Source organism: Rhizopus delemar, genomic scaffold (assembly GCF_000149305.1).
Source record: "Rhizopus delemar RA 99-880 supercont3.11 genomic scaffold, whole genome shotgun sequence".
Taxonomy (NCBI): domain Eukaryota; kingdom Fungi; phylum Mucoromycota; class Mucoromycetes; order Mucorales; family Rhizopodaceae; genus Rhizopus; species Rhizopus delemar.
The window spans coordinates 1,268,458-1,285,109 of record NW_027137837.1 but is presented as its reverse complement, the minus strand read 5'-3'; the positions used below and the strand labels follow the sequence as shown (position 1 = coordinate 1,285,109).

At 40.8% G+C, this 16,652-nt stretch overlaps 7 protein-coding genes across 7 annotated transcripts; 4 read left to right on the top strand and 3 right to left on the bottom strand.

The window, feature by feature from the left end:
• Positions 1–805: 805 nt before the first annotated feature.
• Positions 806–1,995, bottom strand: RO3G_13164 (uncharacterized protein; the record flags this gene model as incomplete). Its single annotated transcript, XM_067667748.1, has 7 exons — positions 806–920; positions 976–1,229; positions 1,288–1,371; positions 1,433–1,554; positions 1,612–1,771; positions 1,823–1,926; positions 1,983–1,995. The coding sequence occupies 7 exons, from the start codon at positions 1,993–1,995 to the stop codon at positions 806–808; spliced, it is 852 nt and encodes a 283-aa protein (XP_067523849.1).
• Positions 1,996–5,549: 3,554 nt separating this feature from the next.
• RO3G_13163 (rRNA-processing protein fcf1) lies at positions 5,550–6,309 on the top strand (the record flags this gene model as incomplete). The annotated part of the gene is made up of 4 exons (XM_067667747.1): positions 5,550–5,584; positions 5,753–5,901; positions 5,961–6,033; positions 6,081–6,309. The coding sequence occupies 4 exons, from the start codon at positions 5,550–5,552 to the stop codon at positions 6,307–6,309; spliced, it is 486 nt and encodes a 161-aa protein (XP_067523848.1).
• A 407-nt stretch (positions 6,310–6,716) lies between these two features.
• Positions 6,717–7,670, top strand: RO3G_13162 (uncharacterized protein; the record flags this gene model as incomplete). The annotated part of the gene is made up of 5 exons (XM_067667746.1): positions 6,717–6,759; positions 6,807–6,922; positions 6,976–7,037; positions 7,132–7,255; positions 7,302–7,670. The coding sequence occupies 5 exons, from the start codon at positions 6,717–6,719 to the stop codon at positions 7,668–7,670; spliced, it is 714 nt and encodes a 237-aa protein (XP_067523847.1).
• Positions 7,671–8,211: 541 nt separating this feature from the next.
• Positions 8,212–9,197, bottom strand: RO3G_13161 (uncharacterized protein; the record flags this gene model as incomplete). Its single annotated transcript, XM_067667745.1, has 2 exons — positions 8,212–8,799; positions 8,856–9,197. 2 exons carry the CDS (start codon positions 9,195–9,197, stop codon positions 8,212–8,214), a joined length of 930 nt encoding a protein of 309 aa, XP_067523846.1.
• A 991-nt stretch (positions 9,198–10,188) lies between these two features.
• RO3G_13160 (1,4-alpha-glucan-branching enzyme GBE1) lies at positions 10,189–12,571 on the bottom strand (the record flags this gene model as incomplete). Its single annotated transcript, XM_067667744.1, has 7 exons — positions 10,189–10,714; positions 10,771–11,104; positions 11,148–11,774; positions 11,819–12,005; positions 12,053–12,168; positions 12,216–12,382; positions 12,441–12,571. 7 exons carry the CDS (start codon positions 12,569–12,571, stop codon positions 10,189–10,191), a joined length of 2,088 nt encoding a protein of 695 aa, XP_067523845.1.
• A 171-nt stretch (positions 12,572–12,742) lies between these two features.
• RO3G_13159 (uncharacterized protein) lies at positions 12,743–13,917 on the top strand (the record flags this gene model as incomplete). The annotated part of the gene is made up of 3 exons (XM_067667743.1): positions 12,743–12,838; positions 12,894–13,001; positions 13,060–13,917. The coding sequence occupies 3 exons, from the start codon at positions 12,743–12,745 to the stop codon at positions 13,915–13,917; spliced, it is 1,062 nt and encodes a 353-aa protein (XP_067523844.1).
• A 1,607-nt stretch (positions 13,918–15,524) lies between these two features.
• RO3G_13158 (uncharacterized protein) lies at positions 15,525–16,614 on the top strand (the record flags this gene model as incomplete). The annotated part of the gene is made up of 4 exons (XM_067667742.1): positions 15,525–15,588; positions 15,649–15,693; positions 15,756–16,204; positions 16,369–16,614. 4 exons carry the CDS (start codon positions 15,525–15,527, stop codon positions 16,612–16,614), a joined length of 804 nt encoding a protein of 267 aa, XP_067523843.1.
• Positions 16,615–16,652: the final 38 nt, after the last annotated feature.

The following is a 16,652-nucleotide window of genomic DNA, read 5'->3' as shown; positions in this document are numbered from 1 at the left end:
AGCAGTCTTAGGTGGAGAAAGAGAGGCGTTATTAGACGATGGGAGTACTTAGCTGGGGTTGGAGGGTTACAAGAAAGGGAGGAAACGGTTGGCGATGTGGTGCGTCCAGATGGAGAAGGTGGGATGCCTGTGGTTGACGGCTTCGGAGCAAGTAGTTTCTGTAAGAAAGCATTCTTTTGTTGTAGCTTGCGTATCTCAGCATGGACAGCAGCTAAGTCTACCTGCAGCAATTGGAGTCACTTGCTGTTGTTGAGCATTGCGAGGTCTTCCAAATAAGGCAAAAATCTATAGAAAGTGATGGGAAGCGGAAAGAAGTCCTTGGATAAATGCTTTTGTTTAATAGTACTGTCATTCCACTCTTAATTTAAGGATAAACTGAAAAAAGGCTTGACGGTAAGATTTCCAGTAAGGATAGCATTTTTGATTTTTCGTAGAATATTTGGTGAGCGAGGGCAGGAGTCTAAAACACTACATATGGGATTAGTGGATGAAAACCTTTCATATTGCCACAAGATTTGGAATGCCTGAATTTTATAGGAATGATATGTGAAAGAACATCAAATGAAGATTGCAAAGTAAATATCAACATCTTGTATATAAATCTTACATTATACATCATAGTTAACTCAAACACTTTGCCATTCTAATTTAAAGACTTGTTTGATTTTCGATTCACTTTAATTCGTTCAGCGTTCCAATTATTTTTGGAACAAATGCAAAAAATTCAGAAATTATTTAAATTGGGAGTGGAATGACTGGATGTGTATAAGAAATAATGTATTAATTTTTTCAAAAGTAAATAAATTTAGTTTTCCAAAGTGAAAGCGAGACCGAGCTTGTGGGCATTTTCGTTGAGACGAGTAGTATCGATAGAAGCACCAAGGTTAACCTTGACACCAGGACGGAGGGATTGAGTGTAACTAACATAAAGATAGATAAGTTTTAAAAGAATTATTGAAAAAGAGGAAAACTTACGCAAGACCGAGGACACCAGAGTTGGAGATCTTGGCCTTAACGAAGGCAGTAGAGTCCAACTTGAGCTTGGCACCAACTTCAAGAGCAACGGCATTAGAACCCTTGGAATCCCAAGCAGCCTTACCGGAAGCTTCAAGATCGCTGTTGACACGGTGGTAGTAAGAGGCAGCATATTGGCTCAAGTTGTTGGTGGCGTGAATGGCAACACCATATTCAAGAGCAGAGTAACCAAGGGCAGCGTTATAGCGACCGACCTAGACGTGATCGATGTTAGCGTATTGATACATAAAATATCGCTTGTTCTCATTTTACCTTGCCATCCAAAACGTTGTAGGCAACTTCGGCACCAGCAAGGAAACCGTTTTGACCAAAGACAGAGTTAATGCTGAAGTTGGTCTATCAAGATATACGTTAGATCTTTCTCTTTCTATCCCTCCCTTTTTTTTTTTTTTTTTACCTTGAAGACATCAAGAGTAGCAACGGTGTGGACATTGGGCTTCTTGTAGGTGGCGTTGATCTTGGCAGCCTTTTCGTTGACAGAAGGAAGAAGAGAAGTCAAGAGTTCGAGCTTAAGACCCTCTGTTATTTTTCCCCTCGTTAACATTCATATATCTCTTTCTCGCATTTGTAACTTACTAGCAAGGTTATTTTCCAATTCAACCTTTCCGTTGAGGTGGTTGGAGGTAGTCCAAGCTTCAGTGAAAGTGAGACCGTTCTTCTTGTCAGCATACTTGGTTTCAAGATCACCAACAATGACACCAGTCTTGTTGTCACGTTGACCGTTCACCTTGAAGGTCTATACTTATTGTCAGAATCAAGAATCCCCTCATGTTTGTATAAAACTTACGACACCGTTAGGAGCAGTGGTCTTGACTTCGAGCTTGACGCCACCGACGGGGTAGTCCTTGGATAAAAGGTCCTTGGCAGACTTGCCAATATCATTGAAAGCAACTAGGATAAAAATTTAACCCAATGAACACGTCGTTTTCTTTTTAGATGAAACTTACCAGGAATAGACATCTATTTGAACACCAAAGATGGAACAGACATGTGTTAGTAGAGAGTTGAAGGACACTGGCGGATCTTTCGCTTCTTTGTGATTTACCTTTGAAGTGTTTTTTTTTTGTAAGTAAAGAAGAAAAAAGAAGGCGTGTGTAATTTTTTTTTGTCTGTGTCTTAGCAAGGGGAGGCGGACATTCAAATGAGCATGGGTTCAAAACTTCCTGGGGTATTGGATCACTAAACCTCCTATTAATATTGCCCCATTTTCTCTCATTGTCAAATATGGAGAAAAAAAAAAAGGAACGATAAAACTGTTTGCATGCTTACTTTGAGCCCCACAGATACATATTTTTTTTTAAATAAAAATTGATTGTATTATCGTTTTCATGTGAAATATCATTTTGAGTATGAATCCAACCAAATAGAATAAAATGAGCATTATTTTAATTAAATGTAATTTATTGGCGTATTTTCTATTATAGATTGTTAACCTAAAGAAGCACATAAAACTGATGAATGAGCTAATTTAATGCTCAGTTTTCTGTTCAGAAGTTATTGTTCTTAGATGCCTTTTCTTTCCAATAAAAGATACTTTCCTAAGAATCAGACTGTTCACATATTAGATCATCATAAAGCCCTTCATTTTTCATACAATTAAACTATTTCTTTTACTTTTCACTTTATAAAAAAACCTGTGGCAGAAGAACGTTCACTTTAGTCTCGTACTCTTGATGCAGGTGCGGTTGCACAATCAGCAGCATAGGAAGATAAAACACTTGTAATTAGAACTTTTGAATGGACGCTTTCATTAGAGAAAGACAGTCGGGTATTATTTTTAATTTATGGGAACAAAATCGCGTACATCAAAAAGTGTCTTTACCAGTGAAAAATAATCTTCTTCATACTTTCGTCGTTTTGTTGCAAATCATGAAACAACACGATACACGACTGTCTTTTTCTCACTAGTTGTGTGATGACATCTGTATCTATTTAGCTGTAAACACGCTGTGCATCAATCTCAGATTATTTCTGGATACACAAACCGTGGGGTATTGCAGGCGTGTCTCGATATCTGTAAGTGATAGGAAGGGTCCTGATAATCATCTGAAACTGTTGCATTTAAAAGACATTTTAATTAATGCATACTTGTTTATAGGTAATCTCATTTTGCCTTCTGCCTGCTTCTATTGGATATATTCTCGACTTGGATAAAACACGGACACTCTATAGAGTTTTCTTGCCCCTTAGTTGAATTCAACAGAAGGTTCTTTGGCAATTTTATGGTCACGTTGCAAAGTAATGTGCTCACTGCAGTGACTCATGTATTCTGAATCATATACCTTTTTTTTAGGACTAGATTAAGGTAGATCTAGGGAAACATTGCTTTGCTGAATCATGTTTGTATATCCTATAGTAGTTCATATCCCACAAAAATCATTACTCTTCTATCGACTTGAAAAAAGTCTGTGTATAGTATTCATCTTTTTTGTTGCAAGACATCACTTGGATAACATTGCTTGGTTGACTTTCATTGTACCGCAAAAAAAAAAGAACAGGTCTCTGTTTTATTCTTCCCAAAGATGATCCAGGGGCATGCTGTTGATGAATACGGAACTGAGCCGATGGATCTTGTTGTTGATAAAGAGCTGTTTGATATCAAAACAACAAGCTCTGGTGCTCCAATCATTCATGAATAAGTTTTCCAGAAAGACCTTCTGATCTTGCAATGCAACCCGCTGCAGATAAAAGAAACAGTCAAGATGCTGATATGGGGATGTAGAATAAGCGACGCTATGCGGTTTACTCTGATGAAGAGAAGACTAGTTTTTTTCATTTATTTTTTCTAGTCAATGCCTAATTGCTTCTGCTGCTGCAAGACAGTCAGGGATTCATATTCGTGTAGTCCAGAGATGGATCAAATGCTATTACAAAGTTCCCAAAAGCATCTTTGAGAAAAGCTCCTCCCAGATCGACATCGTCTTCATGAAGAGGAGCCTAGACAGCTTCTTTTGAATGACGTCGACAAGAACCTTTCTGCTGTTTTCATTAAAGTGATAGAAGGTTGAATGCAAAACTTTGTGGATCTTGATGTTTCTCGTCACACTGTTTATAACTTCATGATGTCTCAATGTAATCTATCCATCCAACAGGCACCCTTCCTCCCTGTGGAGAGAAACAGCGATGAAAAGATTCAGCAAAGGTACCGCTTGGGTCCAAAAGTGGCCGCACACTGACGCGGACTTTGCGACACGTTGCGTCCATCTTGATGCATCAGCCCTTTCATGTTTGTTTGAGACGATGTATGACTTGAGCAAAGAAAGCGACTCCTGCAATAATGACAGTACCCAAAACCAAATCGAATACTACATCGACCTTTGATGCACTATCCACCACTAGCCTCATTATCATTAAGAGTTCCAAAGCTTATCAAACAGGGAAGGTTTGGACGTGTGATTGATATTCACAGCACAGGAACAGTGGCAGGGCATTGTTTGCGATTTTTAAAGATGACTCTTGATAGAATGGGCTAATATCCAGAAATGAAAGAGCAAGACCTTGTCATGGATAACGCTTCTATTCATAGCTTAATAGACATAGGCAAGTGCATTCACTCTCGAGGGTATCCGTATGTCTATCTTCCTCCCTATTCTACTGAAATGAGCCCTAATGAGCAGTTCTGGGTCAGTTGTCAAGAGCAAAGTGAAGTGAAAGAAATTTCTCGAAAAAGAGACGCTAATAACTACGAGCTATTTGATGAAATGTTTGATAACCACCCTTGCGACTATTGCAGATGATACAGCTCAGGATGCTTGTAAAGTATCCAATTACTTTGACTTGATACATCTGCAGTTATCAGTTATTTAATGAGTGAATAACTATAAGGAAATCAGAGAAGCCTCCTGCAGCAAGGAACAACGAGAACATATAATAGCTAGGTCGTCATGAAAAGGACAACATGAGGAAAAAACAGTGATTTAGGCAGAAATCAAAGAATATGACCTCCGGAATAGATGCATTTATGACCATGAACAATACATTAATCCATACGTTATCCAAGATCAAGGAGCTCATTGGGGACAAGACTATAGATGGCTGCCTCTTTCAACTCGCTCACTGTTCCTTATTAGGGAACCTTTGACTAAAATAAATACTGGCTTAAGAGATACTCACTGACCCTGGTGACAATCTCAAACATACTGCTGTTAGCAGCAAAAGCAAAGCTCAATGGGTTTTTTTGGGATATTAGAAGAATTATGAATCTTTCAAAGATGTAAATAAAGAGAATTGATTCAGATCAAGTACTGGCTAGACCATGCCAGTTGAGGAAAAGTACAAATCAACAGAAAGGAAAATTGAGTCCGACGACCAGTGGCTGTCACAGCACGGTCACAAATAAAGGTGTCAGAAAAAAAAAGAAAAAAAAAAAAAGCTCATTTTTTTTTTATTACTTTATAACAGAAAATGGTATAAAGAAAAAAAAAAAAAAAAAAAAACTGCGCCAACCCATGAGAAAGAGATCCTGATTGAATTGTATATAGGGCAAACAAAAAACAACTAGAAAATTTGCTGTGATGAAGCGAATGATGAGCACCAATGACAGTCGTTTGTAAATATAATTTACACATAATCATTCAATCACTCAACATTTTAAATAGAAAAGAAGCAAAAGAAAAGCAAAAGAAGAAGGAAGAGAAAAAAGAAGAGAAATCAGTTCGTCACATGTAGGCATTGCCTGAAGGATCCAAACCACACACTAATTTTTATTCTCTCCTAGTCCTCAAGTGGCTTCCTCCATGTTTTTTGAATACAACACATCACTTGGACCTCCATATCATGTCTTGGTCGATACTAACTTTATCAATTTTTCGATTCAAAATAAATTGGAACTCGTGAAATCCATGATGGATTGTCTCTATGCAAAGTGTAAGTTGATTCTACCACTGAAAAAAAAAACAACATGAATTAACACGCATGGATGCTAGCCATTCCTTGTATCACAGATTGTGTCTTGGCCGAATTAGAAAAACTAGGTCCTAAATACCGTATTGCATTAAAGTAAGATATACACACTTGCTATAAAAAAAAGTATTGACTGGTTTTAGAATTGCACGAGATCCTCGTTTTGAAAGACTTCCTTGTACTCACAAAGGTACCTATGCAGATGATTGTTTAGTGGACAGAGTGATGCAGCACAAATGTTATATGGTGGCTACTTGTGATCGTGATTTAAAGCGTCGTATTCGTAAAATACCTGGTATTCCTATCATGTATATCGCCAATCATAAATATGTGATTGAAAGATTGCCTGAATTTGGTACAAATGCTCAGTAAATAAAAAAAAAACATGTAAATAATACATTTAGATATTTTATATGCATTGAATGTTTTATTTTTTGGTTGTCCTTGATGGAGGATGAAGATTGTTTATGTTCATGAATAGAGTGTATCCATAAGCACACAATACATGTCGGATCGACTTACAATTGAACAATTCAATTCATACACAACAGTGCTTTAAAAATGACAAGAGAGATCAAGCATTACGTTTTTGTCCATATTGAATCGCTCTTACGTTTTTATCCATATTAGGCAATTCTTACGTACGTAATGCCTTTTTATAGTAAAAAAAAAAGAATGATTTTCCATGAGCCGTCACTTGCATTTGAAAGGTGAGATAAAATACCGATGCTTTTTATTACACTTGATTTTTTTTTTCTTTTCATATTATTATTTCCTTCATGTCTGATATGAATCCTACTGCTTTAATATTTGGCGCAACAGGTTGGTTGTGTTGAAAATCATAAATGTTATTGACAATGAATACAAAGGTGCTGTTGGTAAACAACTTTTGACTGATTTATTAAAAAATGGAAAATATGAAAAAGTGATTTCTGTTGGCAGACGTCAAGTGGAATTGGATTCAAACACACCTCAAGAGAAGCTTGTAAAAAAAAGGATCGCTTTTTTTTTGACGTGATAAGATAACAATCCTATTAGGAACAAAAGGTGGTTGATTTTGAAAACTTGGATAAACATCGAAAGGACTTTAAGAATGTTTCGTAAGCTTTTTATCCTATCCTGTGACATGAACTGACTGAACTCTACAAGGGACGTGTTTTGTTGCTTGGGCACAACGCGTGCTGATGCGGGTAGTGCAGAAAAGTTTAAAAAGATTGATCAAGACTATGTGTTACAATCTGCCAAAATCATTGCTGAAGAGAACAAGGATACATCCAGTGATCAATCACCTGTGCACTACGTGTACTGTTCTTCCAAGGTAAATGGGAGAAGAAAGAAAGAATGCTTGTTGACAGTGTGGATAGGGTGCGAATAAAAATTCCATGTTTTTATATCCTAAAACAAAGGGACAAACAGAAGAAGAGCTGAAAGCATTAGGATTCCAAAGGGTCTCTATCATGCGTCCAGGTATTTTGCAAACCGTCGAGCCTCGTTCAAATCCCAGAATGGGAGAGAAATTGGCTCTGCCTCTCTTTGGTCTCATCGATCGCTTTTCTAATTTATACATGGTTAACTCAGTCGTCAGTGTGGCTAAAGCGATGCATAAAGTCGCTGAAGATAAATCGATCAAACCCTCTGGTCTGAACAGCATCAAGACGGACCATGTTGGATCTCAATCGTTTACATTTGAAAGTAATGACATTGAATTCATCAGCGGAAATCAAAAACAATAAATTTTTCCCTTTTTTTTTTCTTCTTTTCTTCTTTCTTTTTTTTCACATTGTAAACAATGAGAGAGTTGGATCCTTTGGCTGTAAGATGACCATCTTTTTTTTTTCTTTCTTTTTCACCAGGCTTATCGACACTTTATAGTTCACGGTTGAACTTGGTCAGTTTTATGAAAAGTCCAAGACGGCAGGCAATGTGTCTGTTACGATGAAAAGAAGTAAAGGAGAATAAAGCTTCTATCGACCCTCATCCTTATTTTTTATTAGTGACCGCAACCCGATTAATAAAGGCTTCCAAAGTGAAAAAAGAGATGCCAAAGGGAGGGGATGCTGTTGTGAACAACACCAGTGAAGATATTCAATATCCTTGTTTAGTTCGCGCCACGTTTAAAAATCAAAAGATCAGCACGATCGTTGCACCTGAAGATATCACGAAATTTCAAAATGCGTACAGTACAGTCATCAGAGCCTACATGGATACCTTGAAAAAGAAAGACCGTTCAAAGAAAGTTAAAAAGACATCAAAATAATAAAGCATCCTTGTTTATTACAAGACGGAAGGGTTATAAAACACATCGTCCAGTGGGTACGCCTGTGTGAAAAGACAGCTGTCCTCAGTCGACCAAAACGGTGCATACACAGGAGGGGTGGTGAAAAAGAGTGAGGTTGGATCGCTGGAGAGATAGATGGGGTCCTGGACCGTTTGCGGCCCGTTCGCGCCAGGTGAAAGCAGGCCGAGGTCACTCGGTGAGCTGGAAGCGCTCGAAAGGGAGCAGGACCGGGTGAGAGGACGTGAACGCTTGCAGAGAGTCCTGTCCGGTCGACTGTCCTCATCCGAGTCACTTGCCTGTGATGCGTCCAAGGAGCCTCGCTTATGGGTGAGTCGGAAGGTGGTATAGACAGGGTCCTTGCCATCCGAGGCCACTGGGCAGAGACTGGAGGTCGAGGGAGTGAGCCTATACCGCTTGGTGGAACTGGGCGTTCCATTTTCTTGTGTCAAGTTTTCGAGAAACACCTGTTCTGCTCCAGGAACCAGTGTCCAAAACGAGCCCTTGCCTGTGCTGGCCTGTGTCCTCTTTCGCTCGATCCTCTGAAACCACTTTTTGTTCAGGGACAGATTGTGTCGGATGGAGTTCTGTAAAGAGAGGGGAGTGAGTCCTCTTTTGATACACACGTCATTTTCTATTTTACCTGCCATCCGCCTACTCCGATAGAATACGCTTTATAATGATCCGAGATCCAAAGATAGATGTCGTTCAACGTAAGACGACCCTCTTGACTGGTCAGGATAGCATGAGCAATCAGTGTGGCATAAGAATAAGGAGGCTTTTCGTTTGTGTGTGAAGGAGTCCACCAGGGAATGATCTCTTTAGGCCAATTGGGACGTATTCTTGCCGGACAATCCTCTTTAGCGTCAAACACGTCCAGAGTCAGCTTGAATTCTCGGTCGGTACTTTTTGGGATGGGTTGGTATTGGGGATAACTTTTTCTTCTTGATCCAGCAGTTGGCTTTGAATATAATTTAAAAGACATTTTTTTTAAACAAAGGGTATCTACACGCACACAAATAGTATATACAATAAAGTGAGAAAGAAAGGAAAAAGAAAGTAAATCCCATTTTATATTCTATATTCAAAACTCAGCAAGAGGTCTGTTGTCATCTTCACCATCCCTTCTTCTTATTGTACTTCAAGACAGATGGAATCATCTTTAGTTTTGTCAACAAACATCAAAGACATCGATTCATTTCATCCCTTTTTTTTTTTATTCAAGCATGTTCTTATCTTTATTCAAAACGTATGGGGGGAGAAGGGAAATATAAAGTGTAGTACACATGACGATTGTACACCCACACACTCACACACATCAAAAGATTGGCATAGCGTTTTCCTTTTTATTTCTGTCAAAAAAAAATCCCAAAAAAAAAAGCAAGAGATGGGGAGTTCTTTATGAATCCTAAGCTATTTCAAAGGAGAACCGAGGTGAAAAAAAAAAAGAAAGTTCGGGTCAACTGTAATGAGAATAGATGGGTTTTCCCCCGAAAAAAAAGAATCAGTTTACTGTTCCACTGTATCTCACCCCCTTTCACCTCCTTAATTTACCCTTTATTCAATCATCTGTTCAATTTAACCTTAAATGGTCCATTTCCCTTTCACTCTCTTTACAAAACATGAAAAGGATGAGTGAATAAAAGGCAATCAAAGAGGGTGCGTGCATTTGGCTGGTTAACATCACAAATCTTTTTTTTTCTGCATTCAAGAAAAGGGCCTAGGCTTGTGTGACTCTGTGTTTGATCGAAAAAAAAGAGACTTGAGCAATTTCTGTGTAAATAAACAAATGAATGTGTGTGATTTATGGATCAATCGATTCGTCAAAATTACCCGCTTTTTTTTTTAATTCATTCTTCTCTTGAAAGTGTGCTGTGTTTGATAAGATATGGAACGGAAAGTGCGGGTAAAGAAAAAAAAAAAAGGGTTGGGTTTCTTTATTTGGATAAATTACAAATCATAAAAGCCGATGGAGACTAACATTTGGCTAAAAGCATACAAGTACGGCTTGGGATATACACTTGTAACCAGTGAGGCCTATTATCCCAATCACCAGGCGATGTGAAGAATTCAGTTTGATTGTTCACTCTGGCATGTCCCAAATAGTCTTTATCATCCGAATTCAACACAATCTTGTATTTCCCTGGCTCAGCAACACCCACACGATAATCAGGAAAGGATTGGGTTGGATGAAAGTTGAAGATGAAGAGAACACTGGCACGTTCAAACACAATGATCTTGTCTCCCTCATTCTTTCGAGACACATAGCCTTGGGGAGCATGAAGCCAACCGAATCTCTCTTCGGTCAATTGCATCGCACGGTCCCACTCATTCAGGTATTTGTAACGTAAGAGTGGGTCATCCAGAATATTCCACTGACGACGAGCATATTGAAAGCTGGAATCGTTGCCCGTCCGAGGGAAATCAAGCCATTCAGGATGACCAAATTCATTGCCTTCAAAATTAAGGTAACCTTCTCCTCCAAGTCCGTGAGAGATCATCCTGTCAGAGAGAGATTTCATCAGTATCTCTTCACACACTTTCTCTCTTTTCCTTACCTAATCATCTTGTGTAATGCGATACCACGATCAATGATAGGCGTCAGGGGGGTCAAGTCACTCATGTTTGTATACATTTCCTTGTCCATCAACCAAAAGGCAAGCGTCTTGTCACCTACCAAGGCTTGGTCGTGTGATTCACAATAACCAATCGTGTTTTCCAAATGACGACGGTTGGTCAAGATGTGCACAATATGGCCCATCTTCCAATCCTCATCCGATTCTTCCTTTAGTAACTTGATCCACATGTCTGGAATGGCCATCGCCAGTCTGTAGTCAAATCCCAAACCGCCTTCGCACACCGGACGACAGGAACCAGGCATGCCCGAGACATCTAGGAAAGACATGAGTGTCTGTCTGAATCTGCGTTAGGTTACCTTCAGCAATCGTGATCACATGAGGGTAGTGTTGATGTAAGAATTGATTGACGAGTTGAAGGTACATGACGCCTTCATCATCCACATTATCACCAAAGTATTCATGATAATCACCCGAGAAGCCATAGCCAATGCCATGGTGTTTATAGAGCATCGAAGTCACTCCATCAAATCGAAACCCGTCAAATTGATAGACATCCATCCAATAGCGCACATTCGACATCAAGAATCGCAAGACTTCATAATTGCCATAATTGAACAGACGTGAATCCCACAGTTCATGACGTCCTTTTTGACCCTCATGGAAGTAGCAGTGATCCGATCCATCAAACATGTTCAGACCATCCGCCACGTTCTTACACGCATGCGAGTGAACGAGATCCAGCAAGACCGTGATGCCCAAGCGGTGAGCGGTGTCGATCAGTTCCTTCAAGTCTTCGGGTGTACCATATCGACTGGAGGGAGCAAAGAAGGAAGAGACTTGGTAGCCAAAGGAAGCATAGTAAGGGTGCTCCATGATCGCCATCAGCTGAATCGTGTTGTATCCGTCATAGGCAATCCGAGGCAACACGTTCTTGGTGAATTCTCTGTAGGTCGCACAACGGGGTTCGGGAGAGGAGATGCCCACTAGAGAAAACATGAGTGATCAGTTGAGGTGGACAATCGCTTACCATGCGCTTCATACACACGAAGCGATCGAGGTCTTTTCGGTCTCGGGTGCTTGAAGCTGTATCTTTTTTCTGGATTCCAAAAGATACCATCATAGGTTGCACTGACATTAAGGTCTTGAGTAACATAATTGATCCAAGCTGGTAATCGATAAATACGTTCTCCCGAATGAGGCATTGTCATAGTGATCTAATCCCTCTTTTAGTCTTGTTTCCTTTTTTTTTTTTTTATTTTACCTTGATTTTGCTTCCGTGAGGAATAGCCACCTTGCCATCCTGGGTTGGTTCAATCAAGATTTCAAACACGCCATATTGATTACGTGTCATAACATGGGCATTCACATCCCAGTTGTCTAGTCTATTTAGTTTAGCTATTCCTTTTTATGCATCATTACTTTACTGAAATCTCCTACTAAACTAGCAGTGACAGCATGAGGTGCCCATTCTCGGTAGACAACACTGTTGTTTTTGAGAATATTGAATCCATAATATTCATAACCTCTTGTAAACGCATCATATCCCAGTGTATTCTTGATTTGCTCATCGTATTTTTGAAATGTAGCAAACCTTTATTTTACCAATCAATCAAACTATCCTCCACACACACACACACGTACACACGTACCTTTCACGAAGCGCATCATTAAAAGGAGCCAAAAATGGATCAATCACAGATAATCCTGTACCGTCATTTGGCATCGTCAGAACACGACCAGGAGAGACTTCTTGCTCAAACGTCTTTACTTCAAAGCTCATCTTTTTGTATTTAAGAAAAGAAAAGAAGAAGAAAAAAAAAAAGTTCTCGCTTGCATGTTGTATCACTTTTTTTTGTAACGATATTTTACCGTCAAAACCTGTCTTTGCTTTAAACTCAGTGCTTTATTTATGCATGACGTGAAGTAGATGTTTTTATTTTTTTTTTTTTGAATGTCAAGTTTAGAAGATATCTTTGGAAAGTTAGCACTGACAACAGTGACAACCGTTTCAAGGATCGCTTTAAGTCATGCTACTAATGTTGCTATCGTAAGACTTTTGTTCATCAAAAAGAGGAGACTCTAATGTGATCTTTTTTTTATAGCGTAATGTCACTTCTTATGTCACAACACAATTACCCAAGAATAAACAAGAATCAAACGAGATCAATTTCTTGCAAAGACAACTTGATTTAAAGGTTAAGAACTTAAAGGTATGTGTGTGTGTGTATGTGGGTTGAGTCGGTGTAAGGGAAACTGACGTGTTGGTAGCCAACGATAGACATCATTGCCAAAGGTGTAGCCGAAGGAAATCAAGATGTCGAACCTGCTTTAGAAATGTGCAACGATCTCAAACGAGACATGGACATGTTTGCAAGTCAAATGGATACCCTAAAGGAACCCGAAGATGTGAAGCGTCGATTACAAAAACTATTGAGCACGGTCGATGACGTGATTCCTTCCCTTCACCTCGCTTTACGTACCATCGAACATCGATCGGGCAAGCGGACCGCGTCCGTCTCGAGACTGGTCCGGGCCTCTTTTGTGCTGGAGAAGCAGACGACGTTTTCACTCAAGCTCTATTCGCTTTTTACGGCTAATCAACGCGATCACTCGGCAGCCTATGCGTTTACCTGGAAAGAGGAATTTCACAAGTGTCGATTGAACGTGGTGAGGCATCAAGGGTGGAAACATCAGCTGAGGATACAAGAAGATCTAGAGGATGGCCTGTATCACGAAGAAGAGGAAAAACCAAAGGAATTGGTGATTGGAATAAATGATGTCCAACGCATGTATCACACTCAGAGTGGTGACTTGTTAAATCTCGAGGACCTCTCATCGTCTGTGCTCGTGCTCAAAGTGTCAAAAAAGGAGGAGAGGAAGCAAGAGAGCAAGGTGGAGACAAAGGAAGCCACGCCTGAGATCATCCAGGAAGAGTTGCGTCATGCGAGCTGGTATGCATTTGGTTTATGGGAAGACGATGATGAGGAAGAAGAGAAAAAGGAGACCAAAGACAATTTGAACTTGCTTACGCTTGAATCCGTCATTAAGCTGGGCTTATTGGAAACGACTGAACAAATAAGTCATCTTGAAGCTTCAGATGAATTAATCAATTTATACATGACTTGAACTGTTTATGCAAATTAATTTTTTTTTCTCGTAGCACGAATAAAGTAATCTATACACAGAGTATAAATATACATCTGTGGTCATTTCACATGCTCTACATGTACTTTTAATTCTTTCCCCCCTTTTACTTCTTTTTCTCTCTTTTCAACTTTTTCTTACATTAATGAATTATCCTGAAAATTTGATCATTGTTCCTCTTGAGAACAAGGTCCTTTTGCCATCGACCGTCTTGAGACTAACCTTACGTGGAAAAGAAGCAGCTGAATTAGCCAAGGCGTATTTCAAACACGTCAGCAGTACGACAAAAGGAAATCTGGAGCACACGTACATTGCCTGTATTCCGTTGAGGCCCTGTTTAAAGACAGAAGGCCCAGTGGACCTGAAGAACAGCATTGTGATTCAAGCACCTCAAGTGCCTTTGGGGTCCTCTTCTCAAGAGAGACCAGGACGGCCAGAGGAAGACGGCCTGGTGGTCTGGAAGGATCGAGAGAGGTTGACAGAGTACGGCTGTCTGGCTCGTATCACGCGTGCCCAAAGGTCAGGCACGAACCTCTTTGGCGTCTTTGTCGAGGGACTCGAACGGTTCAAGGTCATCCGGCTCTTTCGACAGCCACCGAACTCGCCTCCGTACTGGATGGCGCGTGTGTCCTATGGGTCTGAAGGGGAAGGAAGCGATCCAGAAAAGTTCAGGATGCTGTGTGAGGCCTTTGTGAGGAGGGTACGGGAGCTCAACCTGCCCGAGGCCTTGGTCGAACCCCTGTCCAAGGCCGTCAGCTCCAAACCGCCCTCTCAGCTGGCCGATCTGCTCGTCTCCCTGCTGGAGACAACCTTTGAAGAAAGACTGCAGATGCTCTCGACCCCCGACGTGGACAGCAGGCTGAAGATGGCACACGAGTGGATCCTGCGACAGATGTACGTCCTGAGGCTGACAAACACCATCGGCTCCAATGTCGAAGGTCAGCTGAGTAAAAGACAACGCGAGTTTTACTTGAGGCAGCAACTCGAGGCGATCCGGGTCGAATTGAAACAGGGTCCGGAAGAGGAGGATGAGCTCTCGTACCTACACAGACGACTCGCCCAGGCTCGGTTGCCCAACGAGGCTCTGCTAGCCGCCCAAAGAGAGATGCGACATCTCAAACATCTCCAGCCTTCTTCGGCCGAGTGGGGGGTCTCTCGAAATTACCTGGACTGGTTGGCCAATCTTCCTTGGCAGGAGGTCACCAAGGACTGCTTGGATATTCAAAAGGCAAGACAGGTCTTGGATGGTGATCATTTCGGTCTGGAATCGGTCAAGAAGAGGATCCTTGAATACCTTTCGGTCATCAAGATCAAAGGAGACCTGAAGGCTCCCATCTTGTGTCTCGTGGGCCCTGTAAGGTTGAAAAAAACAAAACGGGTTGCTTGTCTTAACTCTCTTTGTAGCCTGGTGTCGGCAAGACGTCCTTGGGTCGGTCGATTGCAAAGTCCATGTCGCGAAGATTTCATCGGATCTCTTTAGGTGGTGTAAGAGATGAAGCGACGATTAGGTATACGGTTAACACTCGAAAAGAGAATCAATCAGTAACACAACAGATCTTAGAGGTCATCGTCGCACGTATGTGGGCTCAATGCCTGGCTTGATTGTCCAAGGACTTCGTAAATGCAAAGTGAAGAATCCTTTGTTTCTGTTTGGTAATATCACAGAAGGATACCATGAAATCAACATGAATCAATAATCACATTTTACTTTAGACGAAATTGACAAGTTGGTGAATTCAAAATACAGTGGTGATCCTGGTAAGGACCACTTTTTCTTAAAAAAAAAAAAAACAAGAGCCCCCGCTCATCTTTTGTATTAGCTGCAGCATTATTGGAAGTGCTTGACCCTGAACAAAACAATGCATTCTCTGATCATTACCTAAACATCCCCTTTGATCTTTCCAATGTGCTGTTTATCGCCACAGCCAATTCACTGGATACCATACCAGGGCCTTTGCTGGATCGTATGGAAGTCATTGAAATACAGGGCTATACCTTTGAGGAGAAACTCTACATTGCAAAAAAATACTTGATTCCAAAGCAAGTTCTGGCTCACGGCTTAGAAAGACATCATATCCACCTGTCTGACGACACCATTTTACACCTCGCAGAGGGTTACACTCGAGAAAGCGGCGTTCGCAATCTCGAACGCACCATAGCCTCTGTCGTGAGAGCAAAGTGTGTCCAGTTGGCAGAATTGAAAGAAAGTGAACAAGAGGCATCCTATGACGGCCAGGTGTCGGTCAAAGATGTACAACAGATTCTGGGGGTAAGAAGCGTGTTTCTGATTTTTTTTTTGAACTAAACAAGTTGTGGGGGGACCATTAGAATACGAAATTTGAAAAAGAAATATTTGAACATGATCTGTGTGCTGGCGTAGTGACAGGCTTGGCCTATGCTGCGAGTGGTCAAGGAGGCATTCTACTTGTGGAGGCAATGAGGATGCCCGGGTATGGTAAGCTTTACTTGACGGGGTCCTTGGGAAACGTTTTGCAAGAATCAGCACAGATTGCTTTCACCTGGCTTAAGGCAAATGCATTCGTACTTGGCTTGACGAAGGATCCAAAGGAGAAATTGGCTGAAGAGGACGACATCCATATCCATATCCCTCATGGCTCTGTTCCAAAAGACGGGCCGAGTGCAGGTAAAGATGAACACTTGCATACAGGCCAAAAGTAACATCAGGTTAGGCATCACGCTCTTATGTGCCCTCGTCT